General features: G+C 45.0%; 1 protein-coding gene across 1 annotated transcript in view; it reads right to left on the minus strand.

Annotated features, from left to right (window-relative positions):
• Positions 1-24,742, minus strand: part of UBR1 (ubiquitin protein ligase E3 component n-recognin 1) — a 718,041-nt gene that overhangs the window by 563,158 nt on the left and 130,141 nt on the right. Inside the window, exon 6 of the mRNA XM_030215524.1 lies at positions 22,097-22,238. Coding sequence (XP_030071384.1) covers positions 22,097-22,238 — 142 coding nt within the window. The remainder of the gene's footprint in view (positions 1-22,096; positions 22,239-24,742) is intronic.

Consider the following 24,742-nt stretch of genomic DNA (forward strand, 5'->3'; position numbering starts at 1 on the left):
GAGTCTGGGGAGCGGGGGAGCAAAGAGCCCGACAGCGGAGTTGCGGAGCTCCTCTAGACCGCGGCCATCTTGCCGCTCGGCTCCGCCGGAAGTCTGTTTCAATGATTTTAATGGATGTATCTGTTCTAGATTTGGGAAGAGGGGATTTTTAAGAGGGGCTCTGTTAGATATAATGATTGCGACTTGTTACAGTTTCATATTGTCTTATATGTTGAAAACTCAAAGATACTTAACCATAAAAACCGTGTCCAGTTAGATCCACTACAGAAGTTACCAATTTTGAAATAGCGAGCAATGCTCAAAGGAAATCACATGCAAATGAGATTCATATAAATTTAGCAAGCTGCTCAATAGGGAAAGTGCATAGCACATATGCAGAACAGTCTCTCAGTACGTGTCCATGTTTTGTGCATGCCCAAGAATCTCGCTGCTGGACTCTCTCCTTTCCCCAGCAGTACTTGCTGGCTACACTGTCCCCTTGTCTCCTTTCCCCTGCAGTGCTCTGATTATCCCTCCACCTTGCTCCTGCAGCTTACTTGCCTTCCCTCAAGCTACCCTTGATGATTTTTGCTTCAGAATCTCCTCCTTGCTGAAACCCCCCCAGTAGCTAATATCACAGGAGCTTTCCCCAGCCGACTGGCTGTATACTTGTTTATAGCCCCCCCCCCCCCCCCCCCCTCCAGTTGACATCATAAGGGCTTTCTCCAGCCAATTGGCTGTCTGCTGGTTTCTCTCCCTCCTCCCAGCAGACATCATAGGGGCTTTTCCACAGATGACAGGCTTTTTGCCCCTGTGATGTCAGCTGAGAGGGGGAAGAGATACAAGCAGACACAATCGGCTGGGAGGGCTATCAGCAAGGAGATTCCCAAGTGAAATCATTGGGGGCAGCCTGATGAGGGAAAGCAAGTAAGCTGCAGGAAGTAGGTGGAGCCAGCATCAGAGCAATTTGCTATTGAAAAAAATCTCTCCTACTTGCTGAAAGCTCCCTCCCCCCCCCCCCCCCTTTGCTTGTTTCTCCACTCCTCTAAGCTGATCTCCCAGAAGTCTCCCACACACAACAGCTCCAAACCTCATAGAAAATTTTGAATGTTAAAGGTAGGCACTCCTTTCTGTGTATCACTCAGAATGCTCATTCTAATACTAAATCAGCTTGTTGTAATACATTTGCATAGGATTATCATTGCCTATCGTGATTGGCAAGATGGACGCAGAAAACCTTTGAGTACTACTCGCTAAATAACAAGCACACTAAACAGGATAGAACCAGTCAAAAATCAGACATTCCTAGCACAATAAGTTTTGTGAATCGGCCCCTCTTTGAGCACAGATGTACCACTAAAGGAAAGTTTTGAGGAATACAGATTTCTGGTAATTTTTAGAGCCATGATTTATTAAAGAGGAGGAAATGTGGACAGAGCTCTTTTGCAAGGCGAACAGCGATTTATTTAAAATGAGAAAAATTAACTCCAGGTGCTCTTAATCAGGAGCTGGATTTCTCAATATTCATACTAAGAACAGGACAGCTATATCTTCTATATAAATAAAATCCCCCTCAGACGTTCTGAAGCTCACCTCTCTCCAACTGTGGCTCCTGACCTAGGCTATTCGGACTCCCGCACTCAGCCACGCCCATCTGCGCCCTAGGCCACGCCCCATCTGGACATAAAAAGCACTCTCAACGTTCCATTGACCACTGACGTCAATGAAGCCAGTTCGTTTGTTCGAAGCTCTGTAGCAGCAGATGTGGGCCCCGCCCTCGCGTCAAACGTAATGACGTTGAGGGCGGAGCACATTCAAGGAGCCAATCAGTAGCCGAAAGCAGGAGAGAGGCCAGGTTCACACTCGCACAGGACGAAGAGGGAGGGCGGCAACACGGCGAGCAAATGGCTGCGGCGAGTGTCCAATGTGCAGGAGGCGGGTGAGGGCTCGGGGTCGAGGACCACTGGCGACTCGGAAGCGGGGGGAGGGTGGGAGGAAACAGCACTGCCTACGACTCCAGCACAGCCGTCATCCCATTCACTGAAAACAAAAGAAGCAAACCTATGACATGCTTCAGGACGTTTAATACACAGGAGTGGAAGTGACCCAAGCAACTGTACGGTAAGGAAGGAAGCCCATTGGTTAATCTCTGTTTCAACTCCCCCACGCAGCCGTCATTGCTATACACTCACAAACAAGCAAACCTAGGAGCTGCTGCTTCACATTGTCGTTTTTAAATTGAGGACAAAAGGAGAGGGGACACAGACAGACCCTGCAACTGGGAGGGGGGACCCTGCAACTGGGAAAAAGGGACGGGGGGAACCCCCCTGGAACTGGGAGGGAGGGGGGAATCCCCCCTGCAACTGCAACTGGGAGACAGACCGGGGGGGGGGGGGAGACCCTGGCACATACTCTCATTCTCACACACACACTCGCACCCAGTCTCACTCTCCCTCTGTCACACACACACGCGCGCACATTCACCCTCTGTCACACACTCACTCTCTCAAACATACACACTCCGAGGAAAACTTTGCTAGCGCCCGTTTCATTTCTGTACGAAACGGGCCTTTTTTACTAGTGTTTTTATAATTGTTTAGTGATAAAGGGGCCATATACATTTTTTAAATAGAAAGTCATTAGCTGGATATTATGTTTTATGTTTTAATTATTTAATATTTGAATGACTGATAATTTATGTACTTATATAATTTTACATACTGACTATATCTATGGATAAATATATGATTGATAAATTATTTGTATTATTTTAAGTTTTGAATCATCATATTTATGTTCCATTAAAGCACATCCTATAAGCTTTACGTTTAAGTTTATTTCAGGTTTTTAATAGCAATTTTTATAATTATACAACTCTCTGTATTGTTTTTAGAGACACAAGACATTAGCAATGTGTTTTAGTGACCTACCCCATTCCAATGACATCATTACCATCACTGGATCACATTCAAAATGACTGCCTGGAACGTATAATTTTTTATACTATTTGTAGCATTTTTAAGCTGTAGAAAGGATTTTTTGATAAATTAAGCAGTGATTCCAGGTGGAGGGAGGCTGTTTTATTAGATTTTATAATCCGTTTGGTGATTTTTAGATTCTACATGAATCAGGATTTTTTTTTTTTTTTATTACTAATATTTTAAAATCTTTTCTTTTTAAATAAATTCTGAAAGGCACAAATGAGCTTTTTATTGAATTTTTACATCAATTTATTTTCAAATATAGCGAAGATACTTACCTGTAGAAGGTATTCTCAGAGGACAACTGGCTGATTATTTTCATAAGTGGGTCGATGATCCGCGTTGGCCCGGGATCCGGCATATTGAATAGCAAAATGAAAAAAGCTTGCCAGATCCTTCTGGCGCGCGTGCAGCGCTGCACCGCGCATGCATAGAGTGCCTTCCCATCCATCACACGACCGCGCTCCTCAGTTTGATCCAAAAGCATAAAAGAAAGAAAATAAACAACTCCAAGGGGAGGCGGGCGGGTTTGTAAGAATAATCAGCCTGCTGTCCTCGGAGAATACCTGCTACAGGTAAGTATCTTCACTTTCTCCGAGGACAAGCAGGCTCTAGTATTCTCATGTGGGGTATCCCTAGCATCCAGGCTCACCCAAAACAATAAACACTGGTCAATTGGGCCTCATAACATCAAGGACATAACATAGATTAACCTAAAACTACAGACAAAGTAGCTGAGAGTGCAGCCTGGAACAGAACAAAATGGGCCTATGCGGGTGGAGTTGGATTCTAAACTCCAAACAGATTCTGCAACACTGACTGCCCAAAACGGCTGTCCCGTCAGGTATCCTGCTCAAGGCTGTAATGAGATGTGAATGTGTGGACTGAAGACCATGTCGCAGCTTTGCAAATCTCTTCAATGGAGGCTGACTTTAAGTAAGCCACCGACGCAGCCATGGCTCTGACATTATGAACCATGAAATGGCCCCTCCAGAGATGCAATCTGCTAGGCAAATGGTGCATTTACCAATGGAAATTCCCCTCCTGTTGGGGTCAAAAGAAACAAACAACAGTATGAAGGGCTTCGTCCGCTCCATGTAAAAAGCCAACGCTCTCTTGCAGTCCAAGACTGGTTCAGATGGAACTCAGACACCACCTTTGGCAGGAACTTAGGGTGCGTATGGAGGGCTACTCTATTGTGATGAAACTTAGTATAAGGTACATCCACTACTAAGGCCTGAATCTCACTGACCCTACGAGCAGAAGTAACAGCGACCAAGAAAAACGAGCTTCCAGGTCAAGTACTTCAGATGGCAGGAATTCAGTGGCTCAAAAGGAGCTTTCATCAGCTGGGTGAGAATGACGCTCAGATCCCATGACACTGGTGGAGGTTTGACAGGGAGCTTTGACAAAAGCAAACCTCTCATGAAGCAAATAACTAGAGGCTGTCTAGAGATAGGCTAACTTTCTACACACTGATAAGCACTAATTGCACTGAGGTGAACCCTTACACAGTTGGTCTTGAGACCAGACTCAGATATAAGTACATAAGTAGTGCCATACTGGGAAAGACCAAAGGTCCATCTAGCCCAGCATCCTGTCACCGACAGTGGCCAATCCAGGTCAAGGGCACCTGGCACGCTCCCCAAACGTAAAAACATTCCAGACAAGTTATACCTAAAAATGCGGAATTTTTCCAAGTCCATTTAATAGCGGTCTATGGACTTGTCCTTTAGGAATCTATCTAACCCCTTTTTAAACTCCGTCAAGCTAACCGCCCGTACCACGTTCTCCGGCAACGAATTCCAGAGTCTAATTACACGTTGGGTGAAGAAAAATTTTCTCCGATTCGTTTTAAATTTACCACACTGTAGCTTCAACTCATGCCCTCTAGTCCTAGTATTTTTGGATAGCGTGAACAGTCGCTTCACATCCACCCGATCCATTCCACTCATTATTTTATACACTTCTATCATATCTCCCCTCAGCCGTCTCTTCTCCAAGCTGAAAAGCCCTAGCCTTCTCAGCCTCTCTTCATAGGAAAGTCGTCCCATCCCCACTATCATTTTCGTCGCCCTTCGCTGTACCTTTTCCAATTCTACTATATCTTTTTTGAGATACGGAGACCAGTACTGAACACAATACTCCAGGTGCGGTCGCACCATGGAGCGATACAACGGCATTATAACATCCGCACACCTGGACTCCATACCCTTCCTAATAACACCCAACATTCTATTCGCTTTCCTAGCCGCAGCAGCACACTGAGCAGAAGGTTTCAGCGTATCATCGACGACGACACCCAGATCCCTTTCTTGATCCGTAACTCCTAACGCGGAACCTTGCAAGACGTAGCTATAATTCGGGTTCCTCTTACCCACATGCATCACTTTGCACTTGTCATATGTGTAGAAGGTATTCAAGCAGGGTCTGTGTAGGACAAGAATAGGGATCTATGGCCCTGCTGTCACACCAGACGGCAAACCTCCTCCATTTGAAAGAGTAACAACTCTTAGTGGAATCTTTCCTGGAAGCCAGCAAGACCCGGGAGACACCTTCTGACCCAAGGTAGATAATTCTAAGATCTCAACATCCAGACAGTGACAGCCAGAGACTGGAGGTTGGGATGAAGAAGCAACCCCTCGTTCTGAGTGATGAAGGTCGGAAAACACTCCAATCTCCACAGTTCTTCAGAGGACAATTCCAGAATAAGAGGGAACCATACCTGACGCGGCCAGTGGGGCACAATCAGTACCATGGTTCTGCGGTCTTGCTTGAGTTTCAACAAAGTTTTTCCCACTAGAGGTATTGGGGGATACGCATAGAAGAGGCCTGTCCCCTAATGAAGGAGGAAGGCATCCAATGCTAGCCTGCCGTGGGCCTGAAGTCTGGAACAGAACTGAGGGACTTTGTGATTGAGTGGCAAAAAGGTCCACCGAGGGGGTGCATCACGCTCGGAAGATCATGCGGACTACGCCCATATTCAGAGACCATGCATGAGGTTGCATTATCCTGCTCAGCCTATCGGCCAGACTGTTGTTTACGCCTGCTAGATAAGTGGCTTGCTGTGATGGCATGCCCATAGCCACATCTGGACAGCTGCCTGACAGAGGGTGAGATCCGGTGCCCCCCCTGCTTGTTGGTGTAGTACATCGCAACCTGATTGTCTGTTTGAATCAAGATTATTTGGTTGGACAGCCGATTTCTGAAAGCCTTCAGAGCATTCCAGATCAATCGGAACTCCAGGAGGTTGATATGAAGACCTGTTTCCTGGTGGGACCAGGCTCCCTGAGTGTGGTCCATCTACATGAGCTCCCCACCCCAGGAGGGATGCATCCATCGTCAGCACTTTCTGCGGCTGAGGAATTTGGAATGGTCGTCCCATGGTCAAATTGGGTCGCATTGTCCACCAATGAAGAGAGTTCCAAAAATCGGTGGACAGTTGAATTACATTCTCTAGATTCCCCGCAGCTTGATACCACCGAAAAGCTAGGACCCACTGAGCAGCTCTTATATGCAGATGTGCCATGGGTGTAACGAACTGTGGAGGCCGTGTGCCCCAAGAGTCTCAACATCTGCCGAGCTGTGACTTGTTGAGACGCTCGAACCGTGGACACCAGGGACAGAAAGTTGTCTGCTTGTGCCTCAGGAAGTGGCCTAGTGGTTAGGGTGGTGGACTTTGGTCCTGGGGAACTGAGGAACTGAGTTCGATTCCCACTTCAGGCACAGTGCCTTGTGACTCTGGGCAAGTCACTTAACCCTCCATTGCCCCAGGTACAAATAAGTACCTGTATATGTAAGCCGCATTGAGCCTGCCATGAGTGGGAAAGCGCGGGGTACAAATGTAACTAAAATAAAAAAAATAAAAAATAGGCTCCAACTGTTCTCATGTCACGTAACAATCCAATGAACTACAATTTTTTTTAACAGGAGTGAGATGGGACTTCAGGTATTTTATCACAAACCCTAGCAGTTCCAACACCTGAATAGTCCTCCGCATGGAGCTGATGCTAGGCCAAAGGGCAGTACGTGGTACTTAAAGTGCTGCGCTCCCAGCCGAAATCAAAGATACTTCCTGTGTGCTGGAAGTACTGGGATAGAAGTATAAGCGTCCTTCAAATCCAGAGAGCACAGCCAATCGTTTTCCTGAATCATAGGGAGAAGGGTGCCCAGGGAAAACATCCTGAACTTTTCTCAGACCAGGAATTTCTTCAGGGCCCTTAGTTCTAGGATGGGACACATCCCCCCTGTCTTTTTCTGCACAAGGAAATACCTGGAAAAGAATCCCAGCCCTTCTTCCCCTGGTGGAACGGGTTCAACCACATGGGTCTCTAGAAGGGCGGAGAGTTCCTCTGCAAGTACCTGCTTCTGCTGAGAGCTGAATGAATGAGCTCTCTGTGGGCAATTTGGAGGTTTGGAGACCAGATTGAGGGTGTATCCTAACCGGACTATTTCAAGAACCCACCAGTCAGAGGTTATGAGAGGCCACCTTTGGTGAAAAAACATTAACCTCCCCCCAACTGGCAAGTCATCCGGCACGGATACTTTTACTGCAGCTATGCTCTCCTGGAGCCAGTCAAAAGCTCGTCCCTTGCTTTTGCTGGGGAGCAGCAGGGGCCTTGGTCGCACGATGTTGATGGGAACGAGCGCAATGGGGCTGAGCTTGAGTAGGCTAGCGAGACGCCAGAGTGTACCTACGCCTAGAATAGGAATAGGGAGCACTCCGCGACCTACCAAAATACCTTCTAGTTGAGGAGGTGGAAGCAGAAGGTGCCCGACAGGAGAGAGAAGCCATAGCATCTGTTTGCTTCTTGATCTGGTCAACTAGATCTTCCACCTTCTCTCCGAAAAGATTATCCCCCCCTGGCGAGGAACATCCGCAATCCTCCGCTGGACCGAATGGTCTAGGTCAGAAACACACAGCCATGAGAGTCTGCACATTGCTATACCTTGAGAAGAGATCCTGGATGCTACATCAAAAGCATTGTATGTGCCCCTGGCCAAGGATTTACAACACGCCTTATGCTGCTTGACCAGCTGGTGAAAAGGTTCAGCCTGCTCTGGAGGGAGGCCACTGACCAAACTAGACAGCTGCCGCACCAAGTTCTGCAAGTGGATGCACATGAAGAGCTGGTATGACTGAATACGGGCAATCAGTATGGCGGCCTGATACATTTTCCTCCCAAAAGAATCCAAGGTTCTAGCTTCTGTAGCTGGGGGCAATGAAGCATAGTCCCTAGAACTCTTGGCTCTCTTGAGGGTGGAGTCCACCAACATGGAGTTGTGGGGTAACTGAGACCTTATCAACCCAGGCTCCTCGTGGATCCGATACTGAGAATCTGTCTTTTGGGGGATTATGGGGACAAACAGAGGGGACACTCAGTTTTGCATAAGGACTTCCCTGAGCTGTCACTGCCTTTCTAGGTGGAGAGGTGCAGTCCAGGACCTCAAGCATCTCAGCCCTGGGCTCATCCTCCGCTTCTACGGGGAATGGAATGGCCTGAGCCATTTCCAGTACAAAAGATGAAAAGGAGAGGCTCTCAGGTGGGGACAGTCTCCTTTCAGGTGGAGGGGCAGACGGAATCCCAAAGGACTCATCTAAGGAGAAGTACCTGGTATCTTCCTCTGACTCCCACGAGCGTTCCCCCTCGGTGTTGGACAGCACTTCCCTCAGTGACTTCCAAGACCGATCCCACCTCAACGCCAAAGACCCATGGTCTCAAGGGCAATGTCGAGGGGCCGACTCCCGCATGGACTGAGACGAAGCTTCCTCCATTGACGTTGATGGGGATCCAGTCTGGGTGGGAGCCGACACCGGAACAACAAATGGCACTGAAGTCTGAGACCTCACCGTGGATGGAGAGTCAGACATAGCTGTAGCAGATGGCACTGTAGGTGCAAGCACCTCCGATGCTGATACAGTGCAACGCAGCAGTCCTACCAGCAGCTCTGGAAGGCCCAGATCCGCCTGTCAAGAGCCACCATCGGTAAAGGCTGCTGGTCCAGTCGGACAAGAGGCTGCAGAACCGGCAGGGGCTCAGGAGCAGGACCTTGAGTGCTGGGAGACAAATGCGTCGGCACCTCCTGAATGGAATGGGAGCAGTCCTTCCGGGGTTGACACTTCTCGGGTGCCAAATCCCTCGACACCCCGGAGCTCCCGGCACCATGCATAGAAGGAGAACGGTGTCGGTGCTTCTTAGCCTTTGCTCGATGCACCTCACCGAGACTCCTCGGTGCCAATGTCGAATCTCCACGTCACCTCGGGGTCAGGTCCGAAGATGGATGATCCCGGGGGCCTGTACAGCAGGAGGCATCGAGGCAGAGGGAGACCCACTTGATGCCTCCCTGCTCCCAGTGTGTCTCAGTCTCTAAGCAGCCATCCCTACCCTCCACTCCCGACGTCGATGCTTCCATCGATGCCACTGATGACGCCAACCTGGATGCCAAAGGACCGGACAGAACCCATAAAAGTTTCTCATATTGGGCTTCTCGAGCAAGTTGAGTCCTCTTCGTCATACGAAGACAAAGGGCACAATGAGCTGGGCTACTGTCGGGCCTAAGGCACTGCATACACCACGAAAGGGTATCAGTGCCTAAGATGGTCTGGCTGAACCGAGAGCAGCGTTTGACGCCACTGGGAGTCTTTGATGACATGGAAAGGAAGACTGCCCTAGCTAAATCAAAAAACGTGATTGTGCTGGAAAAAAGAAGAGCACAAAAAGAAGGGAGATCCGGCCGAGCAGGCCTAAGGATGGCCACGACTACAAGAAAAGTAAACTTAGGCACGGGCAAAAAATCTGAGAAAAATCAGGGAAAATTATTTTTCTTAACAAAGGAAAAACAAATAAAAAGGGGCGAAAAAGCTGAAAAAGGTCAAAAGGAGACACTAAAAGGCTCTTCCTGGGCGAAAGAGGAGCTGTAGAGAAAACTGCAGAAAAAGAAGAACTGAGGAGCACGGTCATGCAAGGGGCAGAAAGGCACTCCATGTATGTGTGGTGCAGCACCACATGCGCTCCAGAAGCCTCTAGCAAACTTTTTTAATTTTGCTATTCAATATGCCGGTTCCCAGGCCGACGCGGATCATCGACTTACTTGTGAGAATACTACAGCCTGCTTGTCCTCGGAGAAATCCATTTTAGTATTTTGGAAGTATAGGGCCCTGTTTCCTAGCTGTGCTTAGGCGTGCTAGCATTTTTAGTGTGCGCTAATGCTAGACACCCCCATATATTCCTATGGGGGTGGCTAGCATTAGAGTGCGCTAAAAACGCTAGCGCACCTTAGTAATCCGGGCCCTTAGTGTTCTCTGCTGAGAGTAACCTCTGACCTCTGGCTAGTAGTATATGTTCATGTAAACCCATAGGTAGAGCTATTTATGCTGATTGAGGAAAAAGGAGCACTGCCAGTCTGAGTTTGCTGCTGTTTGTAAGTACTTGTCCATTTTTTTGTTTTGGGGCTGTGTTATGATTTATTTTGTGTCTCTTATTTATTTTTATCATTTCTGCTGCTTGCAGGCATTCTTGTGATACACCCTTTGTGTGATTTTTGCATTAGTATGTATATTTCAGTACTGAGCGATTCCTCTACAAATGGATTGACTACCTTATTTTACACTGGCTGGCTGTTTGTACTTTTGTACTAATGAGATTATATGTAGTAATATTTATGCATTAATACCATGGTCTGAACAGTTTATATGTCCTTAAGTGTAATGTCAAATATGATTTTATGTTTCAACAATTTTTATTTTAGATATATCTACATATTAACAAACATTTACTTTCACAGGATACATTCAATTAAGTTCCACATCATTTGCTCTGTCTTATTCCAAGATGTACTGCCAAGATCCCCTAAAGTGATGTGGTTCCCCCTTCTACTTAAACTTCTTATTTCCGTTCCTTTACCCTTATCCTCTCCTCCCCTAATCCCCTCCTCCTTATCTCCTTCCCCCCTCCCGTCAACCCTCCCAGTAACCCCTATATGCCAAAACCCAATTCTGTCGGCGTATAGTATATTATCATAAAGTATTAACAATAAGACTATGTCCTTTCTGTGTCATCTTATCTAAGTAACATCCCCATATTTTAAAGAATCGAGTTTTCCTTTAACAGTGTCCTTTAGCCTCCTTTGCCTCCCAAACCAGCAATTGATGCACCTTATTGCGCCAGTGCCAGGTCGGTGGACTGGCTATAGTCCAGTGTTGCATGATACATTTTCTTGCTACCAGATTTTTGACACAAGTGTTTTATCAGCATTCAATCTCCGTTGTGGCTCCTTCATATCTAACACTAGTTGTAGTGGGTTCATGTCTCTTCTACTACCCAACACCCCTGTAAGATAAGTTACTATTTGCCTCCAATATCGTTGTATTAGTACACAGTCCCACAGCGCATGATATAATGAATTCTCAGAGTTATTACATTTCAAACACATAGCTGTTTCAATTCCCCCCGATTTATACAGTTGAACTTGGGTGAAGTATGCTCTGTGTAGTATTCTATACGCACATTCTCTATAATCAGCTCCTCCTATTATGTGTGGTATATCTTTGAGCTGCGTCATCATGTCCCTAGAGTACAATTCCCTTCCCACATCTTTTTCCCATTTCTGCCGGAGCTGAGTCAGTTCCTTCCCCGGGTCCAGACTCCACAGCTTCTGATGTATTTGTGATATAGAGGGGGTATGTTCAGAGATCTCATCAAAGAAAGTCTTAATTTTATTGCCTAATTTGTTATTCAATGCTTCTTTACTTAGTGATTGTATGTAGTGCTTTAGTTGGCAATGTGCATATTTGTCTCCCCAGCCCTGTTCATTTTGGCCTATCAACTTTGTCAGCGGTTTGATTTCCCCAGTTGCACCTAAAGCATCTGCTAATTCAATTACCCCTAGCTGTTCCCATCTGTCAAAAGTTTTATTTTCCAACCCAGGTACAAAGGCCGGATTCCCTTTAATATTTATAAGTTCAGTTGTTCTCGGGTCCCCTCCTAGTAGTGTCCCTAAAAATCTCCATGCTTCTCTTATTGGTTTAAGTAGAACGTTATTTCTATGTTTATGTGGAATCTCTGTATTCCACAAGTGTAGTAGTGTAATATAGCCGTAAGGACTAAAGAGCGCATCTTCTATCTCCAGGGGTGTATATTCTTGGGTCTGGTATATCCTATCTCTCACTTGACGTAGGAGGCAGGCCATATTATAATATTTAATATTGGGAATTCCCAAGCCCCCCTGTTTCCATCCTCCCAACATATACTTCTGCTGCATCCTAGCTCGTTTCCTGTCCCAGCAAAACCTAAACATTAGTCAATATAGGTGTTTTATATCTTTCTGTAGCAATGCTATGGGCAAGATCTGTAGTGCATAGAGCCACCTTGGTAATATGACCATTTTAATAAGACTTATCCTCCCCGACAGAGACGTCAAGGTGCCCCAGGAGTCTAGTTGTTGGGTTGTCTGTTCTAACAGCTTTGCAACATTTAATTGATATATCTCCCTCGGCCTAGCCGGTAGTAATATACCCAAATATGTAAAGAAGTTATGTGTCTGTTTCAAAGGGAATCCATCCAGCCATAAGCTTTGGATGTCCGCATTGATCGCAAGGGCTTCCGACTTGTCCATGTTCAATTTGAAGCCCGAATAGTTTCCATATTCACGGAAGTTCTCTAAAAGATTCTCAAGTGTCTTCTTCGGATTTGTAATTATCATTAGCAAGTCATCTGCAAACGCAGCCAGTTTGAACTCCTGCTTCTTAAGTTGCACCCCAGGAATCGCTTTACAATCATATATATCCCTAATGAGAGGGTCCAATTGGAGCGCAAAGAGCAGGGGTGACAGAGGGCACCCTTGCCTTGTTCCTCTACCAATCTGTATTTCTCCTGATACGTTACCGTTTACCAGCACTTGCACTCTCGGTAAGTAATACAATGCTCTGATCGCTTGCATAAAGTTGCCATTGAATCCATATTTCTCTAGCACCGAGTGCAGAAAGGGCCACTCCACTCTGTCGAATGCTTTTTCTGCATCAAAGCTTATCATTAAAGCTTGTTCTTTGGAGTGACCCAATCCTTCCAGGGCCGCCAGAATGTTCCTCGTGTTTTTCGTAACTGATCTACCCCGTACAAATTCTACCTGCGCTGGATGTATAAGATCATGTAGTACTCTGCCTAGTCTGTTTGCCAATATTTTGGCAAACAGTTTTGCCTCCTGATTGAGTAGGGAGATAGGTCTGTAGGACGTAACTAGCTTTTCATCTCTTTTAGGTTTAGGAAACACCACTATTTGGGCCAAATTTAAATGTTCAGGCATCTTACCCTTTTCCATCCATTCATTAAATACCCTAGCCAAGGTAGGAATCACCGAGTCCCCCATCAGCTTATAAAATTCCGCTTTATATCCATCTGGGCCTGGGGCTTTGCCTGTTTTGCTCTGGGTTATAACCCAGGTCACCTCCTCAACGCTAATCTCAGCGTTCAGGCGATTCCGGTCACAGCTCCGCAACCTCGGGATTTGAAGGCCCTCTAGATATAATTCCCCTGATAGTCCCTCTTGGTCTGAAGCCTTATAAAGTTGTTGATAGTATGTTTGGAAAGCTAGCCTGATCTCATGGTTAGTATGTATGAGTTTCCCCTCCGTGGTTTTAATAGCTGTTATGTTTCTAGATGCACACTTAGGTGCTATGAGGCGGGCTAGATATTTGCCCCCTTTGTTCCCGTGTCTATATAGTTGGAATCGATAGTAGGCCTGAGACTTTATTTCTCTCTCATGCAGCAGAGAATTCAAAGCTGTTTGTAGGACCAACGCTTCCTGTCTAGTATTATTACAGGGATTCATGCCGTATTGTCTATTCAAATTGTGTAGTTGTTTTTCAAGCCTCACAATTTCTCTCTCTCTTGCTCTTTTATATTGTGTAACATAACTTATAATTTCGCCTCTCAATACTGCTTTCGCCGCTTCCCAAAAGTTAGTCATTTCATTTACCGAGCCTTCATTAAAGTGTTTATATTCAGCCCATTTTGCCAGTAAATATTCCCTAAATTTTGCTTCTCTTATCAAGTATGTCGGAAACGTCCAGCTGTGCATCATCTCCTCTTCCCCTCCTCCACTCCACTTCATTCCTATCACCGAGTGATCCGATATTACACAAGGATCTATATTGGCCGCCGTGATATCTGTTAATAAATTGCGGGATACTAATAAGTAATCTATTCTAGATGATGTTCCGTGTGCTCTGGATTGGTGTGTGTATTCTTTGTCTAGGGGGTGCAGCGTCCGCCAGACATCAATTAGATCAAGCGCTGTACAAAAGTCTGGCAGTCCTCTGGTATCTATCTTTCTTAATTTAGTTGGGGGGTGTGATCTATCTAGGATTGGGTCCCAAGTCATATTGAAGTCGCCTCCTAACATTGTGGGTAGCGTGTCCAACCGTATGATCTGTTTGAGTACCTTCTTATAGAACTTTTGATCTATTACGTTAGGAGCATAAATACTTCCCAGAATTATATTTTGTCTATTTATCGTAGCTATACACAAAATAAATCTACCCTCCGGATCTGAAATTATCCTATGCACTTTGGTTGCTAGCCCCTTACGTATGCCTTGTAGCGCTATAGAAATGCTAAATAGTAGTAGTAGTATTGCCACCCCTCCTTTCTTTCCTATGGCCGCAGATGCCACACAATCAGCTACCCACCATTTAGCTAGTTTGGCATGCTCAGCTTCTGACAAATGTGTTTCCTGGAGCATCGCAATATCTGCCCCTATGCGTTTAAGGTGTCTCAAGATTTTTGATCTTTTGATTGGGGAGTGTATGCCCCCTACATTCCAAGATACTATTTTAATCTGTTACCTTTTTGTATCCATTGTTCTATCTTCTGATTATACTTTGCTTCTAGGAGTCGCCGGCCCAGCCTCCAGCCACTCCTTCTGAGATGCCACTTTCTTTCTACCAATTGCATTTGGATTCTGGATTCATGATGGGTTACTCTCTTCCCCTCCCACCCCTCTTCCTCAGCTCTATCCCTATCTACCTGTGCTCTGTTAGCTATCCTTCCCTTCCCGCCCTATCTGCCTCCCAATCTCCTCCCCTCCCTGAAGTCTACCCTCCTCTCTCCCTCCCTGTTCCCCTTTCGAGTTCCCAGCCCCTATTGGGCTTGTCACGTGTTAACCCCCCCCCCCCCCCCCTTCTAGCCTCCCCCGTGGTGTAATTTATCTTCCCAGACACTTCAATCTCCCGTAATATCTTTTATACCCTAGTATCATTATCCCATAAACAAGATCACAGGTTTTTAAAATATAACTTCCCCTCAGAACTTTCAACAACAATTAACAGCCCGAACACACCCCGCCATGGTTGCAGCACCCTAGCTAGCTGCGTTAACTCCAGGCAATCGTATTTTGTCCCAGAGACAGCACGGTGTCTAATCAACATGAGAATACTTTACCCCTAAATCTCCTTATTGTCTTATCATTGAATTCTTCTAACAAACAGAACTTTAGTGTACTAAACATTTTACTCTTAAACCTGGATATTATAGTCCACTTCACTTTCACCAGCCTCAAAGTCACCATGTTTGGTTATTGGAGGAGTTCTCTGTTATTTGTCATCTCTTCGTCTCCCCCATCTTTTTTCGACAGAGATTATCAAGCTTCTCCATGGCCATGCTCTAATCAGCAACATCCAGCCGTCCATCATTGAGTCATTATCGGTATGTGGCGTCGCCCCTGCCAGTTCTGATAACTCAGTGGAGTGATTTTGGTCGTTCGTGGGTATTAATATTAACATCACCCTGCGAGTCAGGGCTGATTCCTCATCAGACAAAGAGGTGGTCCCATCGCGGCGTCTCCCGCCAGATACTGTCATTATCAGTTTCGCAATGTTCAAAATTTTCCGGCTGCTTAATGTAATCCCAGGTTCTTAGTTAAAATTGTAATCCAATTGTGTTTGTGGCTGGTTCCAGATCATTGTCGCCATATTTACTGTATCCTTGGTATACAAGTCTCAATCTCTCGTGCCAGTTTTGGCTACTTCTTCCGTAGTACTCATTCATCTCTAGCTGTTAAAATGCTTTTAACATAGTCTTGAGCTTCTGGCAGCGAGTTGCATATGTGCATATTGGATTGGTAGAATATCTTTAATTTGGCAGGGTACAGCAAAGCGAACTTGATTTTATGCTGCACCAGCTGGGAGCAAATTGGTGAGAAGTTCTTTCTCTGGGCGGCCACCACCATGGAATAGTCTTGAAAACATAGGACTTTGTAGTTGTTGTAATTTAAACTGGCTCCCGCTTGTATTTTCTGCATGATGACAGTTTTATGGTGAAAATTTAACACTCTGCAGATAACCACTCTAGGCCTGTTGTTATTCTGCCTCGCCGGGCCTACTTGATGGGCCCGTTCAACGATCAGTGGGCCCATATCTGCAGGTAAGCGAAGTTCTTTTGTGAGCCACGTCTCCAAGAAGCCTCGCAGTTCCTTGTCTCCAAGCTCCTCCGGTAAGCCTACAAAGCGGAGATTGTTTCTCCGCGAGCGATTCTCGAGGTCTTCAAGCTTTTCCGCTTGAGTTTCAACCATTTTCAGAAGCTTGGAATACTGGCGTTCCACCGCAGTGACCTGGTCCTCGAGGGCCCCCGTGCGCTGTTGAAAGCTAGCCACTTCCTGGCTTATTTGAGTCATGTGCGTTTGAAGACCCTCCAGTTTAGTTTCAAGCCCCTGTAGCTTCTTGTCTAAGATGGCTTCCAGTGCTGTGGTGACTTCTCCCACGATTTCAGCTGTCCATGCGGAGCTAACTGTTACGCTCGACGGACTTGCCGGGGCCGCCATCTTGTCTTCTACGAGTTTGCTCTTTTCCTTGTCTCGTCGGAGCATTTTGGCCGCAATCGCCGCTTTTGTTCGCCAGCTAGGGTAATTATATCGTTGAGAAGGTATCACGGTCCTTTCTGAGGTGATTTTGTATAGTTTTGCGGGATTCCAAACCGGGGTTATCTAGAAGGAGCACGGAGCTGATCTTTCAGTGACCGCTTGCGTGCATGGCGTCACGTGATCCTGTCAAATATGATTATATATTAACTGATTGCCCTGTTTTCTGGATGTTTTTGAATTATTTAAGTTATATAAGTTAGTAAAGCGAAACGTGTGTTACGTTCCTCACCTGGTTCCAGGCCTGCGCGGCCGATTCGCCGGCAAGGTGCGGTCCGGCTGAGATAGCCGGCTATTTTGGATGTGGTTTCTCCAGGATGGGTCTGTTTCTGGCAGCCATCATCTTGGTTGGATAAAGGACAGCAGCCATCTTGGCTAGCTCAGGAGGGGGCAGCCAATCTTAGCAAATCACCTCTTACCAACACAGCAGGAAGTGAGACTAAACAAAAAACTGAACAGAAGATAAAAATGCCACTGAAATGTAGATGGACAGGGATGACCACAAATGCTCGCAGTCTAAGCAATAAAGTTCATGACCTGCAAGCCCTGATGTTAGAGACAGACTTAGACGTTGTACAAGTTACGGAGACATGGCTCAATGGTTCCCATGAATGGGATGCAAACATACCAGGCTATAATCTATTTAGGAAGGATAAAGATGGTCGTAAAGGTGGAGGAGTAGCTCTGTATGTGAGAAATGATATTGCAGCGACTGACATGACAGGGGTCTGGGGAAAGGAAGAAACGATATAGATCACCTTAAAAAGAGATGATAGAATCTCTGTCCACGTGGGTGTTGTCTACAGACCTCAGACACAATCTGAGGAACTAGATAACGATCTGATCACAGATATTCAAAAGATGGGAAAGAAGAGAGAGGTGCTGTTGCTGGAAGATTTCAATCTGCCGGATGTAGATTGAAAGGTTCCATCTGCGGAATCGGAAAGAATAGAGAAATCGTGCATGCTTTTCAAAGTGCTATGCTCAGACAAATAGTGACGGAACCCACGAGGGAGGGAGCGATGCTGGATCTGGTGCTCACATAGTGTGTCAAATGTTCGAGTGGGTGCCCACCTGGGCAACAGTGACCATCGGTTTGGTTTGATATAACAGTTGAAGTGGAGGGCGGCTACTCAAAACTCAAAGTCCTGGATTTCAAGCATGCTGACTTTAGTAAAATGGGGGAATACCTGAGGAAGGAGCTGATGGGCTGGGAGGACATACAAGAAGTGGAAGGACAGTGGTCCAGGCTGAAAGAAGCTATAACTATGGCCACAAGCCTTTATGTAAGGAGAGTAAATAAAAGCAAGAGAAAAAAGGAACTGATATGATTCTCCAAGCAAGTGGCTGAGAAAATAAAGGCAAAAGAGTTTGCGTTCATGAAATACAGAAAAACTCAAGAAGAGGAACACAGAGAGGAATACCAGATGAAACTGAAAGAAGCCAAGAGAGAAATACGTCTGGAGAAAGCGCAAGCGGAAGAACAAATGGCTAGAAATGTAAGGAGGGGGGGGCGACAAAAATTTCTTCAGGTATATTAGTGAAAGGAGGAAGACTAAAAAGGAAATTGCAAGACTGAAAGATGCTGCGAACCGCTATGTATATAATGATGAAGAAAACACAAATTTGCTTAACAGATACTTTTGTTCTGTTTTCACAGAATAAAATTCTGGGGAAGGACCACGATTGACTGGCAAAAGTACATATGAGAACGGGTGGATATATCACTGTTAACAAAAGACAGTGTGTATGAACAACTTGAAAATCTAAAGGTAGACAAAGCCATGGGACCGGACGGGATCCACCTCAGGATATTATGGGAGCTCAGAGAGGTTCTGGCGGGTCCTCTTAAAAAGATTTGTTTAATAAATCCTTGGAGACGGGAGAGGTTCCGTGGGAGAAGAGCGGATGTGGTCCCGCTTCACAAAAGTGGTGATAGGGAAGAAGCTGGAAACTACAGGCCGGGTAAGCCTCACTTCGGTTATTGGAAAAGTAATGGAAGCGATGCTGAAGGAAAGGATAGTGAATTTTCTGGAAGCCAATAAGTTGCAAGATCCGAGACAACATGGTTTTACCAAAGGTAAATCGTGCCAAACGAATCTCATTGAATTCTTTGACTGGGTGACCGCAGAACTGAATCATGGACGTGCTATAGACGTAATCTACTGTAGATTTCAGCAAAGCGTTTGACACGGTTCCCCACAGGAGGCTCTTGAACAAACTTGACAGGCTGAAGATAGGACCCAATGTAGTGAACTGGATTAGGAACTGGTTGACAGACTGACGACAGAGGGTGGTGGTTAATGGAATTCGGTCGGATGAGGGAAACGTGAGTAGTGGAGTGCCTCAGGAATTGGTGCTGGGGCCGATTCTGTTCAATATATTTGTGAGTGACACTGGCGAAGAGTTAGAAGCTAAAGTTTGCCTTTCTGCAGATGAGACCAATATTTGTAACAGAATTGACACCCCAGAGGGAGTGGAAAACATGAAAAAGGCTCTGCAGAAGCTAGAAAAATGGTCTAACGTTTGGCAATTAAAATTCAATGATAAGAAATGCAAAGTGATGCACTTAGAGAGTAGAAATCCACGGGAGATGTACGTGTTAAGCGGTGAGAGTCTGATATGTACAGACAGGGAGAGGGATCTTGGGGTGATAGTAACTGAGGATCTGAAGGCGATGAAACAGTGTGACAAGGCGGTGGCCGTAGCTAGAAGGTTGCTAGACTATATAGAGAGAGGTGCGACCAGCAGAAGAAAGGAGGTGTCGATGCCCCTGTATAAGTCGTTGGTGAGGCCCCACCTGGAACATTGTGTTCAGGTTTGGAGGCCGTATCTTGATAAGGATGTAAAAAGAATTGAAGCGGTGCAAAGAAAAGCTACAAAAATGGTACGGGATTTGCGTTACAAGACGTATGAAGAGAGACTTGCTGACCTGAACATGTATACCTCGGAGGAAAGGAGAAACAGGGGTGATATGATACAGACGTTCAAATATTTGAAAGGTATTAATCTGCAAACGAACCTTTTCCAGAGATGGGAAGGCAGTAGAACTAGAGGACATTAAATGAGATTGAAGGGGGGCAGACTCAAGAAAAATGTCAGGAAGTATTTTTTCACAGAGAGAGTGGTGTATACTTGGAATGCCCTCCCACGGGAGGTGGTGGTGATGAAAATGGTAACGGAATTCAAAAATGTGTGGGATAAACATAAAGGAATCCTGTTCAGAAGGAATGGATCCATCAGATCAGGATAAATATATATGTAGATATGTCAATGTTTCATCAGCCTGACCTATGTCTTTCATTTATCAGTCATTATTTTACAGTTATCATTTTCATTGTTTGGTGTTTCTCTGTCCATAATATCTGCTCACATAATAATATATAAAAAAATTTTTTACATAATTTATCATTATATATTTACAAATGTGTAATACTATTATGAATGTCTATACATGCTTGGCTATATTATGTTTTAAAAACTTTTTTCAATTTGTCCTGTGTTTTTTGTAGAAAGTTGTTTCTGACCCCTGAGGCAGGCGCTTTGGCGCCGAAACATGGACCGTGTCGGTTCCTTGATATGAATATTCTGAATAAACTGTTTTTTGATATTATCTCCCTATTGGTTTGCACATTTGTCAGCCTCTACTTTTGCTGTTTTGCTTTGAGTCTCCATGGAGGCTCCTCCTGTCTTCTTCGATTTACACATAAAGTAGCACATATGAGTTTATCTTGTTGGGCAGACTGGATGGACCGTACAGGTCATTCTCTGCCATCATCTACTATGTTACTATGTTCTGTAGAGGACAAAGGTTGGACTAGCTTCGATCAGTGTCTGGACCCCCAATCAGTGGACCTGGGTTGCTTACAACAATCAGATGGCACCCCAAGAGGATCCAGGAACCCAGCCAGACCCTCAGATGCCCCACAAAGAGCAGGGACCTGAAGCACAGTTACAGCCTGCCTAAGGCTCAACAGAATCGTGCCACTAGAACAATTATGGGACACCACCTGTGCCTCCCCCAAATCTAGCAAAAACCAAACTCCTGTGGCATATGGGGGAGGGGAACAGTCTCAAGTCAAAGGAATGGAACATGGCCATCCTTGGACCCAATGAAGTAATTCCGGTCCGCAGATAAAATGTTTGCTGTTCCCCCCCGAAAACTGCAGGTACCATGGTAGAACAGAGGCCTCCCTAAATTAGTGTTACCAGATGGCTCCAGGTCACGGAGGACAGGCTGAGCCAGTCTGGTTTTGCTTCCAATGCACTCACTGGAAGCAAAACTAGGACTGGCTCAGCTCGTCTTCCATGACCTGGTGCCATCTGGTAACCCTACCCTGAATGTTACAACTCAAAAGAGGACTCCAGTCACAGTAAAAAGATACCTCTAAAAATAGCCACTACTTGTGTGGCTGTCCCCTTATGTTGCAAGAAAGCCAGCAAATGCTCCAGTTCTCATTTAAGCAGAGAGATGCAGTTGTAATTTAATCCCTCTGACCTGGCTGACAAACTTTTGTTTAAGTAACTTTATTCCCTTTGGAAATTGAGGGAACCCAAAATAAAATTCTGCAGAGGGAGGAAAGGTGGGTAAGGTACCCCTTCTGACAAGGCCCTCCAAGAAATTATGTCAGATAGTTTATCTGACTGAAGGTCCTAGGGCCAAGGCTTAGAACAGTGAAGTCCCCCCCCCCCCCCAAGCTCAACTAGGAGGACAGTAATCTGACTCCTGGGAGTCTATATCAGCCTGCCTCAACCACTGCAAACAAGCTTGTTACCATCATTAGTCTCGACTGGTCTAGCAAGATGATACAGAACTGTAAATTTTATGTGTATTTTTCCAACTCATGATTGATTATTTGAACATTCAGAAAAATCAGTGTTTATTGGTGTTTTTACGGCACGGTTGTTTGGTTCTTTTTGGTGGAATCACATATATTTTGTGTAGCCAAGTCATCATCAGTATTGAAAAGGAACAATAATAGAGTGGAGGATCCAGGAAAAGCAAGAAGAAGGGAGGTGTGAAATAGCACCAAGGAAGTCAAGGTTTCCAAAGATTACCCAATAAACACTTACTTTAACTTTTTTTTTTTTTACATCAAGGATGTTTTACTGGTGTTTAATCAAGTAAAGCCTAAAATTAGAAGCACAACATATTTCATACCAAAATAGTTATCTGAAGCAAATTAGCACAGAAGACTAAAAGGGATTTAATAAGACACACCTACCTCTTTATCTATTGCAACAGTATGTGACTGAGCTTCTCTCACATCACATGCCAAAGACCTCTGAAGACTGTAGATCACATGATCATAAGAATGATGCTCATCATTGAACAGGACACAGTAGTAATTGTCTATCTTCTCAGTACTGAGAAAAGAATCCATATTTATCAGATCAGCTAGGAAAGCCTTTGTAACAGCTTCTCTCAGAACTTCATTACCTCTAAGAGCACACTATATAAATCACACAATATACCATATAAATTAAAGACATTTTTATATTAGGCTAATATCCTTATGTTTCAACAGTTTTTTATTGATGAGTCAACATTTTAAACACAGCCATTAAATTTGACATTTTAAATGATACATCATACTTGTATTTATACATCATTAAAGTCTATCATCAATATTTTATCCTTTTCTCCCTCCCTCCCCTTCAACCCTTTCATTATAACCCAAATGTTTGCTTTTGTACTGTTATATAAGCAGCAAAATAAAATGCTTACTTCAGCTTATATCTCATATTGTGCGGTATTCACTATTGTTATATCTAACAAATTTAATTGATGATATACTGCTTAACAAAATCGCAAAAATCAGCATATTGCGTTGAAGTATCTTCTTAGACTTGCATTCAAACTTCTAAGTTATCCTCATCAATAGATTATCAATTTCTCCCACTCTCCCCCCTCATCTTCCCCGCCCCCTCCTCCCTCCCCCATATATCATATCATGAACTAAGCCCCTCGTACATAGTAAGACGAAGATGAGAAAAAAAAAAAAAAAAACCCCATTATAAGCTATTCAGTATTAAACTTCGCGCACTCGGCGTCAGGGATTGAATGTAAGGTCTCCAAATCTCCAGGAACTGTGCTCTCTTTTTCGGGGAAGTTCCTACCGCCCTACGTTCATGCATTAAAAGCTCATGAATTTTGTTTCTCCAATGCCAATACTCTGGCGGGTCCACACTCAACCACCCCGCCATAATCAATTTTTTCCCCAACATGCAGGCTTTGCGTACCAGTGTCCTCTGGCTTCCTCTTTGGAGGACAAAGAGCTCATGTTTATCGAGGATGATCCCCATGAAAGAACAATTAATTCGAGAGTCCACTAACCCCTCCAGATATTGTATTATATTATGCCAAAATCTTTGCACACCGGGGCATTCCCATAGGCCATGATAAAGAGTGCTGTCACGTTGCCGGCACTTAGAGCATAGTGGGTCCGACACACCTCCCATCTTAAATACCTGTAGTTTGGTCATATATGCTCGATATAAAATCCGATATTGACACTCCCGCAATGCCGCATTAATCGAGATCTCAGGTATACGAGATGTCAGCTGGTTATAATCCAGCGCTAAACTGGGTTTCTGCATCTCTCGTGCCCAACGTGCGGTAATTGCTGCAGTTTTTTTCTGTGGGCACATCGCCCACAGAGCCTTATGCAGTCTCGATACTGTGAACCGCTCCCCCGTTATTGTTTTGAAAAATTCCCTAATTTTTTTCCCATGGCCACTAGCCAGCTTTTCAGCATTTAATGATCTAATATAATGGGCTAACTGCTGGTAAGCGAATGTGTGGCTAATAGTAAAGCCCACCCCTAAAGCACCCAAATTTAACAGCCCTCCTCTAGTCCCCAATACATGTTCCAACCTCGTAATCCCCTGTAAAGCCCACCTTTGAAACACCCTGTTCTCTGATCCAGGTGAAAAGTTTGGGTTACCCTGTAGTGGCACTATATCCGTCATATCTCCTTCCAACCCCCAATAGTTATTAAGATCCCGCCAAATCGCCCGCATCGGATCCAATAGCAAACTCCCCTTAAATTTTTTTGGTAATTTATTCTCCGCCTCATGTAATAAATAATGTGGGTGAAATGGCAAGAAATGAACCTGTTCCAATTTCCACGGGGTAAAGTCTTGTTTATCCAATAACCAGTCCCCCAGATGCCTCAACAAACACGCTTGATTATATTTTTTGATATCTGGGAGCCCTATACCTCCTAATTTCCAGGGGCCTACCAATATGTCCAAAGGCAATTTAGGCTTTCTCCCCCCCCAAATAAACTGTCTTAAATACTTATGGAACTGCTTAATGTCTTTATTTTTTAATCGTAACGGTAAAACCTGTAATGTGTAAAGCCATCGGGGGAACTCCATCATGCGGAACAACTGGATCCTCCCGTGTAGCGTTAGCGGCAAAGCCTCCCAGTGCTTTAACCGGAGTCTCATATTATCCAATAGTTTAGTAAAATTGAGAGCATAAAAAGCCTTTGTATTCATGGCCACCTGTACTCCCAAATATTTGAGGCTCTCCCTAGCCCACTTCAACGGAAAATCATTCCCCCACTCCATTTTTACATTATCTGTATCTGTTAGTGCCAGAGATTTGGAATAGTTTATTTTAAAACCAGTAAAGTCTCCGTACTCTTGAAACAATTCCAATAGGGCTCCTAGCGACCTCTTGGGTTCTGTGAGATGTACTAATAGGTCATCCGCGAATGCAGATATTTTAAAGTCAACAGAACCCCAGGTAACCCCCACTATCTCCGGGTGGGACTCAATCTCTCGTATTAATGGGTCTAAGGACAATACAAATAATAGCGGCGAAAGAGGACACCCTTGCCTCACTCCCCTCCTTATCGAAA

Source organism: Microcaecilia unicolor, chromosome 9, assembly GCF_901765095.1.
Source record: "Microcaecilia unicolor chromosome 9, aMicUni1.1, whole genome shotgun sequence".
Taxonomy (NCBI): domain Eukaryota; kingdom Metazoa; phylum Chordata; class Amphibia; order Gymnophiona; family Siphonopidae; genus Microcaecilia; species Microcaecilia unicolor.